This window comes from Lactuca saligna, chromosome 9 (assembly GCF_052625555.1).
Source record: "Lactuca saligna cultivar CGN05327 chromosome 9, ASM5262555v1, whole genome shotgun sequence".
Taxonomy (NCBI): Eukaryota; Viridiplantae; Streptophyta; class Magnoliopsida; order Asterales; family Asteraceae; genus Lactuca; species Lactuca saligna.
In genome coordinates this window covers 85,053,954-85,073,351 of record NC_136425.1, presented here as the reverse complement: position 1 = coordinate 85,073,351, position 19,398 = coordinate 85,053,954, and the positions used below count along the sequence as shown (strand labels likewise).

The 19,398-nt window shown below is 34.8% G+C and overlaps 2 protein-coding genes across 2 annotated transcripts; one reads left to right on the top strand and one right to left on the bottom strand.

Moving 5' to 3' along the window:
• The first annotated feature begins 9,483 nt into the window (after nucleotides 1–9,483).
• On the top strand, nucleotides 9,484–12,615 carry LOC145014697 (serine carboxypeptidase-like). Its single transcript, XM_078973131.1, has 9 exons — nucleotides 9,484–9,872; nucleotides 10,392–10,560; nucleotides 10,680–10,799; nucleotides 10,960–11,103; nucleotides 11,190–11,340; nucleotides 11,450–11,538; nucleotides 11,648–11,906; nucleotides 12,054–12,187; nucleotides 12,265–12,615. The coding sequence occupies exons 1-9, from the start codon at nucleotides 9,562–9,564 to the stop codon at nucleotides 12,391–12,393; spliced, it is 1,506 nt and encodes a 501-aa protein (XP_078829257.1). The 5' UTR covers nucleotides 9,484–9,561; the 3' UTR covers nucleotides 12,394–12,615.
• A 577-nt stretch (nucleotides 12,616–13,192) lies between these two features.
• LOC145014025 (glycerol-3-phosphate dehydrogenase SDP6, mitochondrial-like) lies at nucleotides 13,193–17,088 on the bottom strand. The gene is made up of 6 exons (XM_078972378.1): nucleotides 16,626–17,088; nucleotides 15,847–16,320; nucleotides 14,653–14,984; nucleotides 14,214–14,374; nucleotides 13,808–14,066; nucleotides 13,193–13,707 (listed from the first exon to the last, which is right to left on the bottom strand). Exons 1-6 carry the CDS (start codon nucleotides 16,996–16,998, stop codon nucleotides 13,408–13,410), a joined length of 1,899 nt encoding a protein of 632 aa, XP_078828504.1. The 5' UTR covers nucleotides 16,999–17,088; the 3' UTR covers nucleotides 13,193–13,407.
• Between the last annotated feature and the right edge of the window lie 2,310 nt (nucleotides 17,089–19,398).

The window sequence follows — 19,398 nt, the reverse complement described above, 5'->3', positions numbered from 1 at the left end:
GCAGCAACCTTATACCCACCTTATAGATCGGCTTTCTGAATGAGGCCTACTAGCGATAAGATTAGCTTTAACCTTATATATATATATATATATATATATATATATATATATATATATATATATATATATATATATTAATCTTGTAATAATATAATAGTATATGGTTGAATTTTAAACTTGTAAACTCCAAGGGTTTAAAATTTAAATAACTCAAAATTAAACTTTTAATCATAAATTTTAAATTTCAAAACTTGAGGACAGTTTTTGAACTTATTAAAACAAAAAGGATCAAATAACAAATAACTTAAATTAAACAATTAATTTCATAATTATCTATATATGACTTAATCCATTTTATTTACAAGATAATTCATCAAATAAATTAAATAATCAAATATTATCACATAATTAATTTATTATTTAAGCAAATGGTAATTATCTTTTAATTTGGTAAGGACATTCATAGCAAATGTATAAAATTAGGATTTTATAATTCAAATTTTTTTTGGTAATTATCCATACTCAAAAATAGCCAAAAATCCGAATTTTGAGCCATGTGATCCACAGACTCGTCGAGTAGCAAACTGTACTCGTCGAGTCTGTCTCACAGACTAGACTCACGTCGTGAATTACAGAGAGTCACGTCATGAGTTTTTGATTTTTCAAAAACGATTTCCAAATCAAATAGTTAAAGCATCACATACAATTGAAACCAATCATGGCTCTGATACCACTGATGGGTTTTATGCATAAGAACAATCTTATGTGCTCATACAAACCCTAATGCTTGGATATAGGTTTCTCTATTGTACATGCATTGAATCCAAGACTTATAAACCCTAATCTAGCATACATATATCAAAAACTAACATATAGAATCTGATATAGATGTTTACCTCTTCAATGAAAGCTTGATTCTTCTTTTCTTGGAGCTTAGAGTCACAATTGTAACTCCTCTAATGGCCTACAAACACCACTAGCAAGAAACCAACTATATAAGAGAGATGGGAGGATGCTAAATTCGGCCCTAGGGTTTCCTTGGAAGCAAGTGGCCAAATTGGGAGCTAGGGGTCCCTATTTATACTATTGGATGCTAGGGTTTCAGTCAAAACCCTAATGGATAACTTAGCCACCAAGCAGCCCAAGGAACCTTCTGGAATAAGGCCCTTAGACGAAAATATGATGATCCTTCATCATAATTTCGTTCCCCCTTATTCCATTAGGTTTCCTTAGCCTAAAACTCAATTATCATACATTTGATAGTTTATACCCCTTAATTTAATTAATCTATTTTAATCACCAAATTAATTCCTAATTATTTATGAGCAATATTAATTAAATAATATGATTTCTCTTTTAATATATTAATCTTATAATATATTAATAAATCATAATATCCTCTCTCTCCTTAAATTACCTTGTCAAGTTGCTCTGGTGAAGGCAACCCAAAAGGACCATGCACAACCGGGTCAAGTACATACCAAATATAGTTACGAACTTAGACACTAATCCAACAAAAGCATCATTATGGCATTGTCGTCTTGGTCATATAAGAAAGAAATGCATAGGCCAAATCCAAAAGGATGGAGTCTTGGAGTCATTTGACCTAAAGTCAGATGATAGTTGTGAATCTTGTTTGCTTGGGAAATGACAAAATCACCTTTAACTGGTACTAATGCAAGGGGTGAGGGTTTGTTGGACCTTATACATACTTATGTATATGGACCCTTCAAAACCGCCACAAGGGATGCTAATCGCTATTATGTGACTTTTACTAATGATTTTAGTAGATATGGTTATGTCTATTTAATCAAGCATAAGTCAGAGACTTTTGAAAGGTTTAAAGAGTTTAAACAGGAAGTAGAGAATCAATTGGGCAGGAACATTAAGATGCTTCGATCCAATCGAGGTGGTGAGTATCTTAGTACAGAGTTCCTCGACTATCTTAAGGAGTGTGGGGTTGTCTCACAATTGACACCTCCCATGACACCACAGTTGAATGGTGTGGCTCAGAGGCGTAATCGAACCTTGTTGGACATGGTTCGTTCCATGATGAGTCGAGCTTCGCTAACAAACTCTTTTTGGGGGTATGCCTTAGAGACTGCCACCCATATCCTTAATCTAGTCCCTACAAAGAAGGTTGACAAAACACCTCATGAGATGTGGACTAGGAAAGTTCCCAATTGGAACCACATCAAGATTTGGGGTTGCGAGGCTTTCGTGAGATGCGAGACTCAAGATAAGCTTGAACATCGAAGTGATAGGTGTATTTTCATCGGCTACCCATAGAAATCCTTTGGTTACCCCTTCTACAGACTCAGTGAGAATGTGGTCTTTATGGCAAGAAGAGGGGTCTTTCGAGAGAGAGAGTGTGTTCATAAGCCAAGGAAACAATGGGAGGAAAATTGACCTTGAACAAATTCAAGAGTCAAGTGATGAAGGAACCTCAAACCCTAGCAATCAACCTGAGGAGGAAACTCTTATTGATCTGGTTGACAAGTCTATACCTCTGAGGAGTTCCACGAGGGTTAGGAATGCACCTGAGCATTATTATGGTTTCCATATTACTGCGGAAGGTGATACATTTATCAGTGATAGTACACTGGTAAATTTGGATGAACCTAACAACTTTAAGGAAGCCATGGCAGACCTGTAGTCTGCTAAATGGAAGGAGGCTATGGACAGCGAGATACAGTCCATGTATGACAATCAAGTTTGGAACTTGGTTGAAAATGTACCCGACCGTAACACAGTCGGGTGCAATTGGATCTTCAAGAAGAAGACCGACATGGATGGTAAAGTGCATACTTATAAGGCGTGACTAGTTGCGAAGGGTTTTACTCAGACTCAGGGTATTGATTATAATGAAACCTTCTCACCAGTAGCGAAGATAAAGTCTATTAGGGTCATGCTAGCCATTGCTACATTTCATTATTATGAAATATGGAAAATGGATGTCAAAACCTCTTTCCTTAATGGAAAGCTGGCTGAGGATGTTTACATGAGTCATCCAGAGGGTTTTGTCAGCACGGAGTAACCAAATAGAGTATACAAGCTTGAGAAATCCATTTATGGATTGAAACAAGCATCTCGCAGCTGGAATCTTTGTTTCGATGAAAAGGTCAAAGAGTTTGGTTTTTCAAGAAGCGAAGATGAGTCTTGTGTATAAGTCAGAGCTAGTGGGAGTATAGTTATCTTTTTGGTATTGTATGTGGATGACATACTACTCATAGGAAATGACATCCCAACTCTACAGGAGGTGAAGTCCTGGCTTGGGAAGTGCTTTGCTACGAAGGACCTTGGAGAAGCTGCCTATATCCTAGGGATAAGGATATTAAGAGAAAGGAGTAAAAGACTGATTAGACTTAGTCAAAGTACTAACTTGGATAAGGTGTTGAATAGGTTTAGCATGCAAGACTCCAAGAAAGGAGATTTACCGATCCAGAGTAACGCCAAGCTGAATAAGACTCATAGCCCAAGTACAGAGGCTGAGATAGTTGAAATGAGTCGAGTACCGTAAGCTTCCATTGTAGGCTCGATCATGTATGTTATGACTTGTACTCACCCTGATGTGGCTTTTGCTTTGAGCATGGTCAGCAGTTATCAGGGAAACCCTGGCAAGGCTCATTGGATTGCGGTAAAGAACATTCTCAAGTATCTTCGAAGGGTTAAGGACTTGGTCCTTGCCTTCGGTGGGAGTGATGACTTGAGAGTGGTTGGGTATAGTGATGTTAGCTTCCAGACTGATAGGGATAATTTCCGCTCTCAGACAAGCTGGGTCTTTACCTTAAATGGAGGAGAAATTACTTTGAAAAGTTCCAAGCAGGAGACAGTAGCTGATTTGACTTGTGAATCAGAGTACATAGCAGCGAGTGAAGCGGTGAAGGAGGAAATATGGCTGAAAAACTTCATTGGAGACCTTAGAGTTGTACCGACTATAAAGGAGCAAATGGAAATTTTCTGTGATAGTGAAAGTGTTGGTGCCTTAGCGAAGGAACCAAGGGATCATGGGAGATCCATACACATCGACAGAAAATACCATTTTATCAGACATCGAATAGAAGGACTCCTCGTGGCAAAGAGGGTATCATCGGATGAGAACCCAGCAGATCCCCTCATGAAGGGACTGAGTAGGGTTAAGCATTTACAGCGTGCGAGACGCATCGAGCTGAAGGATGATATTAGTTTTATAGATTAGATAGGTATTTCTGAAACTGGTAAAATGTAATCGACATTTGATGATGAATAAAAGTTGTTTGTTTATTTATGAGTAAATTGTTTCTATCTTTGTCAATTATTTAGTATTCTTTCAACTTTGCATGTTTTGACTCCAGAATAATTACTTTATTCAAAATCTCCACAGTCGGTCATATGTTGGAAGTAGATATGAATCAAGACTGTCATGAAGTTAGCTTGTAGATGTCTAAGTAGTTGGACATAGCAAGAGTTTCTACGACACTCATGAGTGCTCATAAATTCTGAGTATTGGATTCAACCCATGCTCACTTGTTTCATTTCATGGAATTTATCTCAAGTGATCGTGAGATGGTAATATCATATAAGTCTTCAAACCTAGAGATATGAGTTGTTGACTATGAGTTGGTTATGCATTGATTGTACGAAAACGCATTGGTAACTCGATGTTATAAAATGTGCCATTGTGTATAATTCAACAAGTAGTAGAACAAGCATATAAGTCGAAGTTTATCTATTACTTCTTGGATTAGAAGCGATATATGGGCCCCTCGATGATTTTGTTTTGACCTGTGTATCGGGCCCGTTCAGAACTAAATTGATGTGTTCGATTAAGTTCTATGTCAAACAAATCGGAAATCGGGAAAGAAACTGCTAGACAATAAGTACGACATTGTTCCATGTATTTGTCTGGCTGATATCGTGAGAGTAGAGGATTTTAGGATCACGTATATTAAATGGTGTAACATCATCATCTCAGTTCCGAGAGACCTTGAAAGAGCTATGATTGCTAATCGGTTCCTGAAGTCATACTTGCAGTAATAGTTATTAGACTTATCCATGTGGGAGACTGTTGGATAAGGTGTCTCAGTCCATAACTATTTCAAGTATGTACTTGACCCGGTTTAGCATGGTCCATTTGGGTTACATGGCATCATGCACTTGGGTAGACTAAAATGAGAGAAAGGACACTTATGGTTTATTAATATATTATAGGTTATGATATATTAATAATATTATTTAATTAGTATTGATCAAGAATTAATTTTGTGATCAAAAGGAGACTAATTAAATATATGGGCTAATTATGTAATCATCCATTTCTTTTAATAGTGGTCTTGTAGTCCATGGTGTATTAAGTTGGGCTAAAACCCATGAGATGCCCCATGGATGCTCCATGATTTTTTTGAACCCATGGATCCAAGAAATGGAAAGTCATGTCATTTAGGGTTTACATGGTGTAACCCTACTTGTGACACATTATAAAAAGGATGTGTTAGCTACCAAAATCGGCCACTAAGGAGAACAAGAGGGCATAGCCGATTTCTAATTATGTTGCATTTCTCTCTAAGTTATTCCAAGTGTATTTGGTGTTGTGTGAAGCATTTAAGGCATCAGATTTGGGGTGCTAGGCTCACAAGGATCTTAAAGGAGTTCCAGCAACAAAAGGTATGTATCTTTTACTAATTTTTGTGTTTAAAAGTTCCCCATGTATGCTAGATAGGTTATGAACCTTGGAAAATCAAATTTGCATGTATCATAGTAAAACATAGATCCAAGCTTTCTAGGGTTGCATGTACATCATAGGAGTGTTAGAATGCTTAAAACCCATCACAAATATCACCTTCCCATACAAGTTCATGAGTGTGAATGAGCCAGAAGGGGTTGAGCCAGAAGCGTTGTTGTTTGGAGTAGACATCTGACAAAGAAAACATAAAAAGTTTAGATTAGATAATAAACCCCAATTTAACACCCAAATGAAAAATTAGGGCTAGGACCCAACATAATTATTTACAATTCAGAAGAGGGATGTTGTAATCTAATTGTAAATAATTTGAAGGTAGGTAAATGACGATTTACCAATTTCCAACATAAAAAACGAAAAAGACAATTAAGTTTTAAATGAATTGAAATTCCTTGATTCTTTTGAGATTCATTGAACTTTTCAATGGCATGTTTAAATCTCGATATGCCCTTCAAGTTTGTGACTGGGATATCGATGATCGCAAACAAGGTGTGAATAACCATACAAATGTACTTAGTACTCTCGATGTCATTTACCACCTAATTAATGTACCGGTTAACCACACACACTCCATTGATCTATGATAAACATCAAGTTACCCTTTATCACCATTGTTAATTCCAAATTAGTATGTTGGTTATCCACACACGCTCTACTAATGACTTGGCAAGGTGCAAAGTGTAATTTCATGGAATAACATCATTTTCACATTTTTCCTAAAGTAACTAAGATTGAAATTTTTTTTATAAAAATATTTAGTTACTTTATAGATCATTATACTTATTAATGAGAAATTACTTGCCTTATCCTACTCGTTCGACTAACGACCCTCCACTAGTCAAGAGTGTGGTGGGTAAGAGTGGATACCCAATGACGGTCATTTTATAGGCCGGTTCCTTAAGCACCCCTTATAGACCAGCTTCGTGAATGAGGCCTACTAACGGTAAGACTAATTTATCTTATACATATATATAATGATAAATCTTATAGTATTATAATAGTATAAGGGATGAAATTTAAACTTGTAAAATTCTAGGTTTTAGAATTTAAATATTTCAAAATTAAAACTATTAATCAAAAAATTTTAATTCCAAAAATCAAAGGCAAGTTTTGAAACTTTTCAAAACCTTCTAGATCAAATTTCAAATAATTTAATTAATCAAATAATTTATGATTATCTAAATTTGACCTAATTCATTTTATGGCAAGATAATTCATATTAAATAATACAAATAATTTATTTTATCATATAAACAATTAATTATCTAATTATTTAACAATTATCTTTCAACTGGATGAGGATAATCAATACCATGTTGAAAAAAATCGAATTTTATCAGTTAAAAACGTTTATGGTAATTATCCCAACCTAATTCTAGTCAAAATCCTGAAAAATCTGCTAACACTCGAGCTGACTCGCCAAGTCATAGACTGGACTCGTCGAGTAGCCCTGACTCGTCGAGTTCATCAGGGGACACGATGAGTTCATCAGGCAGATGCATATTTTTTGACCTTTTCAACTTTGAACAATTTAGCTATGCATCAAATACAATAGAAAAACGATCTAGGTTTTGATACCACTGATGGGTTTTGAGCAAAACAACAAATCCTATGCACATGCAAACCCTAAAGCTTTGGATCTATGTTTTTCTAATTGTACATGCAATAATCATCCAAAACTTGTAAACCCTAAATATATCATATAGAATTGAAATCAACATAAATAAACAAGTAAGAATGTTACCTTTCAATTGTAGCTTGAAAATCCTTGCCTTTGAGAGTTTAGTATCACAAATGTAATACCTCTAATCAATCACAAACACCACAAGCAATTGGAGAATGTTAGAGAGAGGGGAGGAAGAAGGATATTTTTAGCTCTAGAGATCCTTAGGGTTCATTGTAGCCGAAAATTGGATGCTAAAGGGTCATTATATAAGTGAGGAATTAGGGTTTCAGTAAAATACATAATCTGGTTGCTTTAGCTCTTAGCAGTCCATATGAATCTTCCAGAACACCAAGCCTTGGACGAAATCCTTATGGGCTTCCATAAGATTTCGTCCACCTCTTACCTAAGAGGTCCTCAGCCCATTATTCAATTATCTTATAATTACAATATCAGTCCCCTTAATTCAATAAACCTCTTTTGACCACACAATTAATTCTAAATTAATTCTTGACCAATGGTAATTAAATAATATGATTTCTCTTTTAATATGTTATTCACATAATATATTAATAAATCACATTTATCCTCTTTCTCCATTATTCACCTAGTCAAGTTGCTTTGTGAAGGCAACCCAAAATGACAATGCTACTATCGGGTCAAATACATAACAAATATAGTTATGGGCTTAGACACTTAATCCAACATAAAAACCCAACAAAAGTTACTTACGTCACCACGTAGAACGATATATGTCAAGTGCAAAAATAAGGAACGTAAAAAACTATAAATGAAATAAAAAAAATTATACAACTACCCATTAAATACAACCAACTTCTACCTAAGTCCAATCTATCAGTTCCACTTCTAAATTAATGGCGGTATTAATTAGGGCATTGGAAATGTCATCTGGCACAACAAGCCATCTATATACTTCATAACACCATCGTTGTTTCATTATTTCCCCACTTACAACTTCTAGCAGACACCCCCGCAAACAAAAGAACCATGAAGCCACAAGAAATGGAGAACATAGTCGAGCTTCTCATTCAACAACCTCAAAATGAAAAGCTCTCTCTGGAAAACCTGCAAGACGAATACATTGAGCACCCAAAAAAAAGACAAAGTATTGGATGAAATGAGTTGCCACCCCAGGTACAACAACTTTCTAAAGATGGAGAAGATGCTTCTCGATAACAAGTACAAAGTGGCCAAAATGATCGGAGTTATCCATGACCAAGAAGAAAACGGATGCCATGATCGACAATCTGAAAAAAGAAATAAAAAAGCTTCCTGATGACGATCTGCCATGCATGTAGCCGGTTCAAAGGTTAAGAAGGCTGGCTTTTTTTTTTCGTTTTTTTGTTTCTCACATAAACATATATGCATTCTTTTGGTGTTATATATATATATATATATATATATATATATATATATATATATATATATATATATATATATATATATATATATATATATATATATATAATGACAAGCCACCGTCTTTCTTCTGATTTTATTAATATACTCACATGTTAATGGACAACTTTTATCTAATATTTGCTTATTTTAGTTATGCTTTCTTCCTTACTTCATTTAGTCACCCTTCATTCTCCTACGCTTCTAATTTAAATCCATAATGTCAATCAAACAATAACCACACCGACAACAAAATATAACACAAAACACATAACCCACGACGAACAAACTATCAAAACATACCACAAATGACCAAAAACAAATCATCAATAATCCCCTTAACACCCATTATAACCTAACGTCTTTCATCGATTTTCTATAATGTTACCGTATCTAAACCCTGCTTTTGCAGGGTTCCTTATCTAATTAGGATAAAGGTAATATTTCATTAATAAAGGTAATTTCCAAATACTTGAAATGAAATATTAATAAAAATTAAAGATAAAGGTAATATTTCATTTCTCCCGAAATAAATAACCTCTATCGATTACATAAATTTCATTAAAACATTTAATTTAATTTTAATAATAAATAATTATATACGAGTTTCAAGAACCGAAATCGAAACACGTGGTGTTAAGGTAAGTCACAAATCACAAAGCAAGAAAACGACGTGGTATTCTACAGGTTACTTCCTATAAGTAACCTCTATTTCTCTCTCTTCCGAAAACCCTCGACGAATCTTCTTCTTCTCTCTCAAATGGACTGTTTGGGGCTACTCCTCCTCTCTCTTGTTCTCACCTCTCTTTCTCCGGCGACTAGTTTCAGCCTTAAGGACCCCAAGTTTCCGTCGACTCAAGCGAGGAAGCTGATCAGAGAACTCAATTTGTTCCCCAAACACTCAATCAACATCGTCGATCGCGATGTCACCAACCGTTCGTCTAATCTCGGTTCGAAGATAGTCGAGAAGCCTTTTAAATTCCCCAATCTCGTTGATGCAGACAGCGTTACTCTTGAAGATTTAGGTCACCATGCTGGTTATTACCAGATTGAACACTCTCATGATGCTCAGTATATTCCTAAAACCCTATGTACTCTAATTATTGCCATATATTTTGTGATTTCGTGATTATACTGAAATGTTTCCTTTGAACAGTTTTCTGATATCACGATTATTGAGGAACATTTTTTTCCTTATTCGTAAACCAATAAGCTAACACTTAGATCATTAATCGTTTTGAGTTAGATTGATTTTATAGTGAAGGATTTTGAAAAGCTTTTGAATATGAAGAGATTGGATAAGGAATTGCAGTTTGTTCCTTCGCTGTGAACCTAACATATAAATGCTACTGTATCACCGCTTCATATAACAAATCGATTAAATCGTAGATTGTTATGGACCAACTATTACTGTTTTTCAACCATGATGGATCAACGTGTTCATGTGCAGTTAATTCTATTCGTAGCTAACTATCCATTTTTGTCATAGATGCAATTTATTTGATAACTTTCTATTTTCAGAAACAGTTAGATTTATTCATTACCCTCATTTTCACTAGCATCTAAGAATGATGTTTGGATTATCTGTAGGATGTTTTACTTTTACTTCGAATCACGCAACAGTACAAAGGACCCTGTTGTTATCTGGTTAACTGGGGGGCCAGGCTGTAGCAGTGAGCTTGCTCTTTTCTATGAAAACGGTCCTTTCAAAATCGGAGATAACTTGACTCTTGTATGGAACGAGTATGGGTGGGACCAGGTGATAGTTTACTAGTTGAATATTATTTACCATTTGATAATTTTTTAATGCTCATTTTTTCCTATTTCTTGTATGTTGTACACAACAATTAATTAATAAGTATTGATGTGTAAATTCAGGCATCAAATCTAATATATGTTGACCAACCTACTGGAACTGGCTTTAGTTACAGCTCTGATAAAAGAGACATTCGCCATGATGAACAAGGAGTCAGTGATGACTTATATGACTTCTTACAGGTCTGTTTCTTTCCTCTCCATGTGGTTATCCAAATTCTAAGTATTCTTTAAAGTGGTCCTAGCAATGACCTTTGTTAAACGACCTATTTGCCCTTGACTCTTAGTTGTTGTAGTGTTTAACTCTACAGATGGTTTTTATATCGATATAATTCTTTTTCAGGCCTTTTTTAAAGAGCATCCTGAACTTGTGGACAATGACTTTTATATTACTGGAGAATCATATGCTGGACATTACATTCCTGCTGTTGCTTCTCGAGTCCACAAAGGAAACAAAAACAAGGAAGGGATACACATAAACCTGAAGGTATCCCTTTGTTTTTTTTTTTTTTTTTAAAATAAATATATGTTTTATCAGTTGAGTTTGTGTATTGAGTTTCTGAGTTTATAAAGGGATTTGCCATTGGAAATGGGCTCACTGATCCAGCAATTCAGTACAAGGCTTATACTGATTATGCATTAGACATGGGGATTATTACAGAGTCTCAATCTAAACGCATCAACTTGATAGTTCCTGTGTGTGAAGCTGCAATTAAACTTTGTGGTAATGTCTCATCTCTCTCTCTCTTTCTCTTTCTCTCTCACACACACACATAGTAATTGGGAACTTTCTCATACCGATAATTTTTTGTATCCTTGTGGTTTCTTTCTAGGCACTGATGGGACAGTCTCTTGTATGGCTGCATATTTAGTTTGCAACACCATTTTTAGTTCAATCACTAATATAGCGGGCAAAATCAATGTAAGGAGATCTGATTCTTTTTCTTATTAATTATTACATTGAATGTCACTAATATGACACTATCTAACCTAACATTACATGACACTCATTTATAATTTGCGTTTTTCAGTACTATGATATAAGAAAGGAGTGTATAGGAAGTCTGTGCTATGACTTCTCAGACATGGAGACACTTTTAAACACAAAACCTGTTAGGAAAGCTCTTGGAGTTGGAGACATAGAGTTTGTTTCATGTAGCACAAGTGTCTATCAGGCCTTGCTTATGGACTGGATGAAAGATCTCGAGACTGGCATTCCTGCTCTCCTTGAAGATGGAATTAAGCTGCTCGTATATGCTGGGGAATACGACCTTATTTGTAACTGGCTCGGTTAGTTTTCACTCAAACACCTTTTCTTAAATCAAATTTTAAGCCGGACATGTTATGACAGAACAGGTTGTACCGCATTAGACTAAGACTCTGACTGATGTGATGGAATGCTTGTATTTATTTTTGTTTTTTTTTTTAAAAAAAAAGGTAATTCGAGATGGGTTCATGCTATGGAATGGAGTGGAACAAAAGAGTTTGGTGCGTCTCCTGAACTTCCTTTTGAAGTCTCGGGATCTGAAGCTGGATTGCTCAAAACCTATGGTCCACTCAGTTTCATCAAGGTATGGTCAGCACCCAGAAAGGTGGAACGGAGACAAATATTGATATACTGATACTGATAATGATGTGAATGGAACAGGTTCATGATGCTGGGCATATGGTTCCTATGGATCAGCCGGAGGCAGCTCTGGAGATGCTAAAGAGGTGGATAGGGGACTCTCTTGCCAAAACACCAATGGAGCCTAAATCTTTGGTTTCCTCTATATGATAACGATACAGTCATTATCAATCTATCACTATGCAATGCATGGGTATGTGTCTGTTGTTTGTAAATAATGTTGGTTGCCTTGACTTGACTATCAACTTTATAGGCTTTTAACTAACCCTGTTGCACCCATAAGAGTAGGACTCATCAAAGCATCTTTTAGCCGCTTTCTTCTTTTGTGGATTGCAAATGTTCTTAAAGTGGATGTGTTGCTATATTTCCTTACCTGAGATTACACAAGTTCATGTTTGATTTTTTTTTTTTACCAAAAATCAGATGATGATTATCTTCATCCAAATCCCAACAAAAGTTTTTATAAATTGAAATGTCATTCAGTTATTGTTAAGTTGAACAAATGCTCTGGTTCTTGCCTTGGAGAAAAATTAATTTTAAGTACGGATTTGGTTTAACATCAAGACAAAGAGAAGTAAGAATCAGTAGTGAGATACACTGTATTAAAAAAAAATGATACAACGCAACCTTTTATTAGCAAATCAGGAATTTATAGGGGATCAAGTTTTTTTATGTTTATAAATGCTAAATATTTTGACAATCTAAATATTTTGTGGTGATGAAAAGACAAAAGAATCATAATTTCCGGTTTTGGCTGTGCGATATGGCCCATGTTGTAGACGCTGTTATGTCAGTTGTGGATTTTTCAGGGATTATATCCGGTTGAAGCTCAGGGTCATTTTTTTTCATTTAATTTTTTTTCATGGAAAATTAAATTGATGAACAAAAAGTATCTTCCACTAAAAAATCCGTCACAAAGACAACAAATGCAATGTTTATTTTGATGTAAACGAAGATCTTATTAGGTGAAACATAAATTATAAATATGTCGACAAGTTAAAAGCCTAACCATTATTTAAAACCTCAAGTTGTACCCATACCATCAAAAAGTACAACTACTTAAACGTAGAGTACAACTTGATTCTTCCTAAAGTACAAGAAAACCAACTATTTACTCAAAATAAATATTGAAAGAAGTCACTCACCAGTCACAAGTGACCACTATTACGTATGCCACCCGTCATGAAAGTGAGCGTTCTTGGACGACCTAAAAGTCTCTAGAAACTTCATCGCCGTTTCCATCTCTTCATTTTGCCTTGATTTGTCCCAATTGTGTTCAGCAGCCAATAGCTCGATAACACGTGGCAATGCATAGTTTGCTGCATCTGTGTCCAGGAAAGCAAGTCTAGATCTTCTAGCAATAAAATCCACCGCAGATTCACAGTATTCGTTCCGAGCACAGTATGCCACCTCAGCTTCAAGATACGGGTACCCGTGGGCCAGCCTCTTCCCTAGATTTTCATTCTACACAAATCCCCATTGTCCGAATAATAATTGTAATAAGAAAAATATAAAAATAGAATTTAGTCTTAAATTTAAGAATTGGAATATTTAAAGGGAAAACCTGAGCAATGGAAGCTACTCTTTGGGACATGGTACCATAAGAGTGAGACAAATGTTTTGCTGCAGCAGTGTCCATCACTCCACGAACTAATGTCCCGTTTTGTGTATTCTTCATACGTACATATTCTTGAGCAAGCACAGTGAAAAATGCTGGGTCCCACCCGTCTCCACCCACAAGACATAAATTGGATGTCAAACATTTATTCAATGGATTTAATTTCCCCGACTTAATAGCTGCATCCACTGCATCTTCAGCCATACTGAACAATTAGGTTATAAGTTAAGTTAGCACACCATCATTATTACTCAGGTGTTGTGTCTTTTTTTAGTTTTCATTAGGCAAAAGGAAATGTTTTTTTTTTTTTTTTTTTTTTTTTTTTTTTAAAGGAACATGGAGAAAACAACACCTTCTATATGTAGTCCACTTTCCACCAGTAATAGTGACCAAACCAGGGAAATCTTCACATACAACGTGATCCCTTGAAATGCTTTCTGTGTTCTTTGCATTCGGATCCATTGCTAGTGGCCGAATCCCACTCCAAGCAGATAGAACATCCATACGCCGGACCTATTCAATTATTCCCACAAAGAAAAACATCTAAATCGTAAGAAATAGCAACCTACTTTCATACTTCATTGTAAGCAATTTTCATTGGTATAAGAGAAGATGTGAGTAGGTTTTTCGAAGTACATTGTCCTAATTGAAAGTAGAATGCTACAATTGGATAAAATTTTCAAAGTACAATGTCTTGATATAAATAAACTAACGATGTGATACACATAAATGAAAGTGGGATGCTATTATAAACAAATAAGCGAAAGTGAAATTGAAATTGAGAAACAAACCTTAACATTAAGATAATCACGGATGGCATCTAGAATGAATTCGATTTCATCCTCACGAGGTTCTGGTAACATAGTAATTTTGGTGTTGGAGTCAGTTGTCCCAGCAACTGTTCTCCCCAACCATGGGAGCATGAATACAACACGCCCATCTTTTGTTTTAGGGACTATCAATCCCATTCCTTGTGGAGAATAATAGTCTGGAAGCACAATGTGGACCCCACTGCTAGGGCAAATCATGGATTTTGCATCTTTATCGGCTAGTTTTCTTACTGAGTCGCAAAATGGTCCACCCGCATTCACAATAACTTTTGCGTAGCTATCAAACTCTTTTCCTATATATTTTCCCAACACAAAAAATATCTTCAAGAAAAGAATTATAATTTACAAATATAAGGTGTTGCTTCTTCTTCTTCTTTTTTTTTTTTTTTTTCATTAATTCCTATATGGAATAAGTGTTGTATACATAAGGTTTGTTTCTTTTCCAGGATGAATAACCATCTGAATAAGACTAAATGACCATTTTATCGTTACATACTAAAAAACAAATTTCAGAATATTCATTAATTTTAACGTGAAAAGGGCAGTTAATGTCTAAATAAATTCAGTGTAGTTTTTTTGGCTTATAACCGATTAAGTCATTATGTCTAAATAACTCAAAAGAAAACAGCCATGTATAGCTATCTAGATTAAGTGTTAAACCCATTAAGCTCATTAAGTAAAAAAGAAACAGCCCTATAATAATAAAAAAGGACTTAACTTGATAAGCTACATATGGGTGTTTCTCTATGAATTAATACAGAAAGAACGGCTTACTAGAAAGTTAAGAAATGAGGCTTTTCTCATTAAGTCTTAACTTTTTACATATTTTTCCTTCCATTTCCTCGAGTGTGCTGTTATTTTCTCAAACATGTTTTAATAATCATTTATCCAGACACAACACATAAAACCATCCACAATAGAAGATATTTTTCATGAAAAAGCTCAAAAATAAAAAGCTCTACATTTCTCCACAATAGGTGAGCTTTTTCAATATGCTTTCATCACAAGAGCTTGTTAATGAACAAGCTCAATGAAAAAGCTAATCCAATAGCTTTTTTCATTTTTCAAGAGCTTTTTAGCTTGAAAAGCTCCTATTACAGATACTCATAATGAGAAAAATAAAACTAAAAATGGCATAAGTGTTGCTTGTAGTACCTGATAAATTATCCCTAATTCGTGCTCCAATAACCCTCCCTTTACCATTTTCTCTCAACAATTCCACAACCTCAGCATGATTAAGAACAGCTGCACCAGCTAAAGCAGCAGTGCAAGCTAATCCAACATTAACCCGTGAATCATTCATTTGTCCATCATAATACACCACTGTTCCTTTCAAACTTCTATCGTTACCCTTTCTTGCAAGTGTGGGGAAAAGTTCAGAAGACTCTTGTGCAGAATAATACCTTGAAAGATGGAGTAAATGTCTTCCTGCAACTAGATCATACATTTTCAGACCCACCCAATAGTACACTGTCTCAAACCAACCAAAACATGGTGTCATGCAAGGTAAAGCATGACACAGGTGTGGAGCATTATCAATAACATGTTTACGCTCCAACAGGGCATGAAAAACTAACTTTAGCTGCCCATAATCTAAATTGAACACAGCTTTCTCCAAGTATCGAACTCCTGAAAGAGATGAAGGAGATATTTCAGTTGATATCTTTCACATGATACAAAATACTATGATTTGTATCAGAGAAATTCATTTCCAATTGTACAAATTGTGTTTATTCCGTAATTAAAAAAGCTATTCTAACATATGTAACTATTTAGCATAAGACATGATGCAATTGAAAGTGATGAACAAATTCGAAGAGAGAAGATAATGATTCAATTAAAATTAGGAAAATCGTAATATCAATTTTGAATCTTCTAGAAATGTGTTTGATCGATCATAACAATCAAAATCAGATTCCGTATGCGATACGTACCTCCGTGAATAAGCTTCGTGGACCGCGACGACGTACCGGAAGAGAAGTCCTCGCGTTCCACAAGGCCGACGCGTAGGCCTCTGGTGGCGGCATCAAGAGCGACGCCGCAGCCGGTAGCACCGCCACCAATGACAAGAATGTCGAGCGGATTACCGGAAGTAGCGGCGGATAGAGACGATTCTTGTGAGGCACGAGACGGAACAACCGCGGCAGGGTCGGTGATCCTCCTCCGTAACGCCTCCAACGCTGTACCACCTCCACGGTCGCTTGCAGATACGGAGGTATCACGTAGTGTCATATAAGAACCGCCGACGGCGATGGCAAGTGCACCGGCGGTGACGCTTACGCGCCGAGCGCGAAAAAGCCTCGCCATACTTTTCTTGTCCAAACGTGATGAGAAAGAGATAGAGAGAGAATGAGTGAAGAAAGTGGGAAATCAAAAAGGAAAACTGAAATCGAAAATCAACATGATGCCACCTCTCCAGGTGATTAAGCATGCAAAGGTGCGTTTCTTATCAATGAGCGTGTAAATAGTTGCTATTTTTTATTCTTTTTTTTTTTTTTTAACAAAATTAATATATTATCCCATTAATTAAAGGGTTAAAGGGAGGAATTTTTATATTGAAATCGAGCAACAAATTCCTTTGATATTTTGAAGGCTTCATATGAAAATCAAAATGAGACCGTATAATTTTATTTTTGTAAAATGTTATAAAGTAAATTTTTAACACTAAATTCAAATTTTGAAGTTTATAAAAAACTTATTTGATCTCCATAATGCATTACATAAAGTACAAAGTTGATAATAAGCATAGCTTAATAAAGTGTTAGATAATCGGATTTTATATAAACAACTTTTTAAAAGATGATAAGCATGTTATTATTTTCTAAACATCGATCTTTTAGCATTTTTAAAAACAAATTCATCTATTATACTTTCATAATCAATATTTTCAAGAAATTCGTTCTCAATTGAAATCAAAAGTCAAACATTTAATATCTCATGAGACATGGTATACTGTAAATAAGATTTCAACAATTTTAGTTTTGAAATGTTTTTTTCTACTAATGCAATTATAATGGAAACAATCAACAATATTATGTATGCCAGACAAGAAACCGAATAAGTGTTTAACCTCTTCAAGAATTTTAGTATTGTGTTGGTTGTATTATATCTGGCAAAAAAATTTGTAACAATTCCTTTTCACCGAATAATTTGAATAAATCATCACCATTGATGACAAAGATATGACTATTTCGTGAACTCTTTTCAAGATTTTTTGTAACTTGCCTTTAGCTCGTCAATTTTCAGTAACTTCAACTTTTTTGTTGAGAATAAGAAACCAAAAATATCTTCAGATTGTTTTGTATTTGCTCAAACATTTAGCTTGATCAACTATATACACAAAATATTAAACCCTAAATGATTCTTGGGGCGAAAGTTCATGTACTTGTTCTAATGATTCAACATCACTCTCGTCACACTGTCTTTTTTTAATAGTTCTTATTATTATTATCAATTCCTAAATTGGGAGTTATATCTCTGGCACAATCTAAAGCTTTCTCAAATAGTCAAGCCTTTGCTCTTGGTAGTCTTTAAAGAATTGTTAATTTGAGAAAGTTTAGTTCAACTAGGTGTTCAGTTAAGTAGAAATGGGACTACTAAAGTCATAAAAATGGCGGAGAGGACTAAATATGGGAATGGATAATTAATACTTGCAAGACTTATAAAATGATGGCCATTTTGTGAAAAATAAAAGTTGTGTGGTCAAATTAGGATAAGGGGAATTTGAAATAAGACCCATCCCTACTTTCTTTCTCATTCTCTTGTGGAACACGATTTAGGATATCTGGAAAAAACTCCATAGCGATTTTAGAGAATTTGTTGGTAACATAGATGGAGTTTTGAAGTAGTTGAAGCAATAAAGGTTAGATAAAAAGATGTACAACTTGGAGAGGTAATTAAGATCACTAGTTCTCCTTGTTTCTTCATAAATCTCGAATTAGGGTTTTGTGTGATCACCAAATCCAAAATTTGAATATATTCATAGAGTTATAGTAATTATTGAATGTCGAATCAAATATTAGATATGTTTCTAGCATCCCTCTTTGAATTTTAGAGCTTTATTCAACATTTGATGGAACTTATGATTCTCAAACCCTAGATCATAAGAAATCTGAATTTGACAAGGTATGTAATGTTTTGTTTAAGTAAGAATGCTAGAAACATGTGTTTTGATTACCATTGAATCATTACTTCATCAAAGAAATGCTATATTCAATCTTCATGGATGAATTGATGATTTAAAGCCCTAAACCCATGTATAGTGTTGTACTTAAGCTTCATTGAGTTGTACATTAGCTATGTAACTTGTAATTTATGTAAATCTAGAGTATCAATGCTATTATATTATTCATATTTTGATTCTTGTTAGGATTCCATGGGTTTTTCCTTTGAAGATGTAATTGAAATTGACAATTCCAATGGTGGAAACACCATTAGAACGGAATAAAGAGTTTTTGGGAATAATGTTGACCATCAAAACGATAAAATGATTTTGGAAATGAAACATGAAAGGCAAATCTAGAATGATTTAGTAAATATTAATTAAGCTTTTATGCACACATGATTATAGAATTTCATAGGGGGAATTGGAATCAACACAAGTTTTGTTGGTTTGGAATCATAACATGAATTTGGTTTTGCATTGTTGTTTTAAATATGAATAGATAGAAGAACAGATATTTGGTTGATAAGATGTGTATTTAGGCT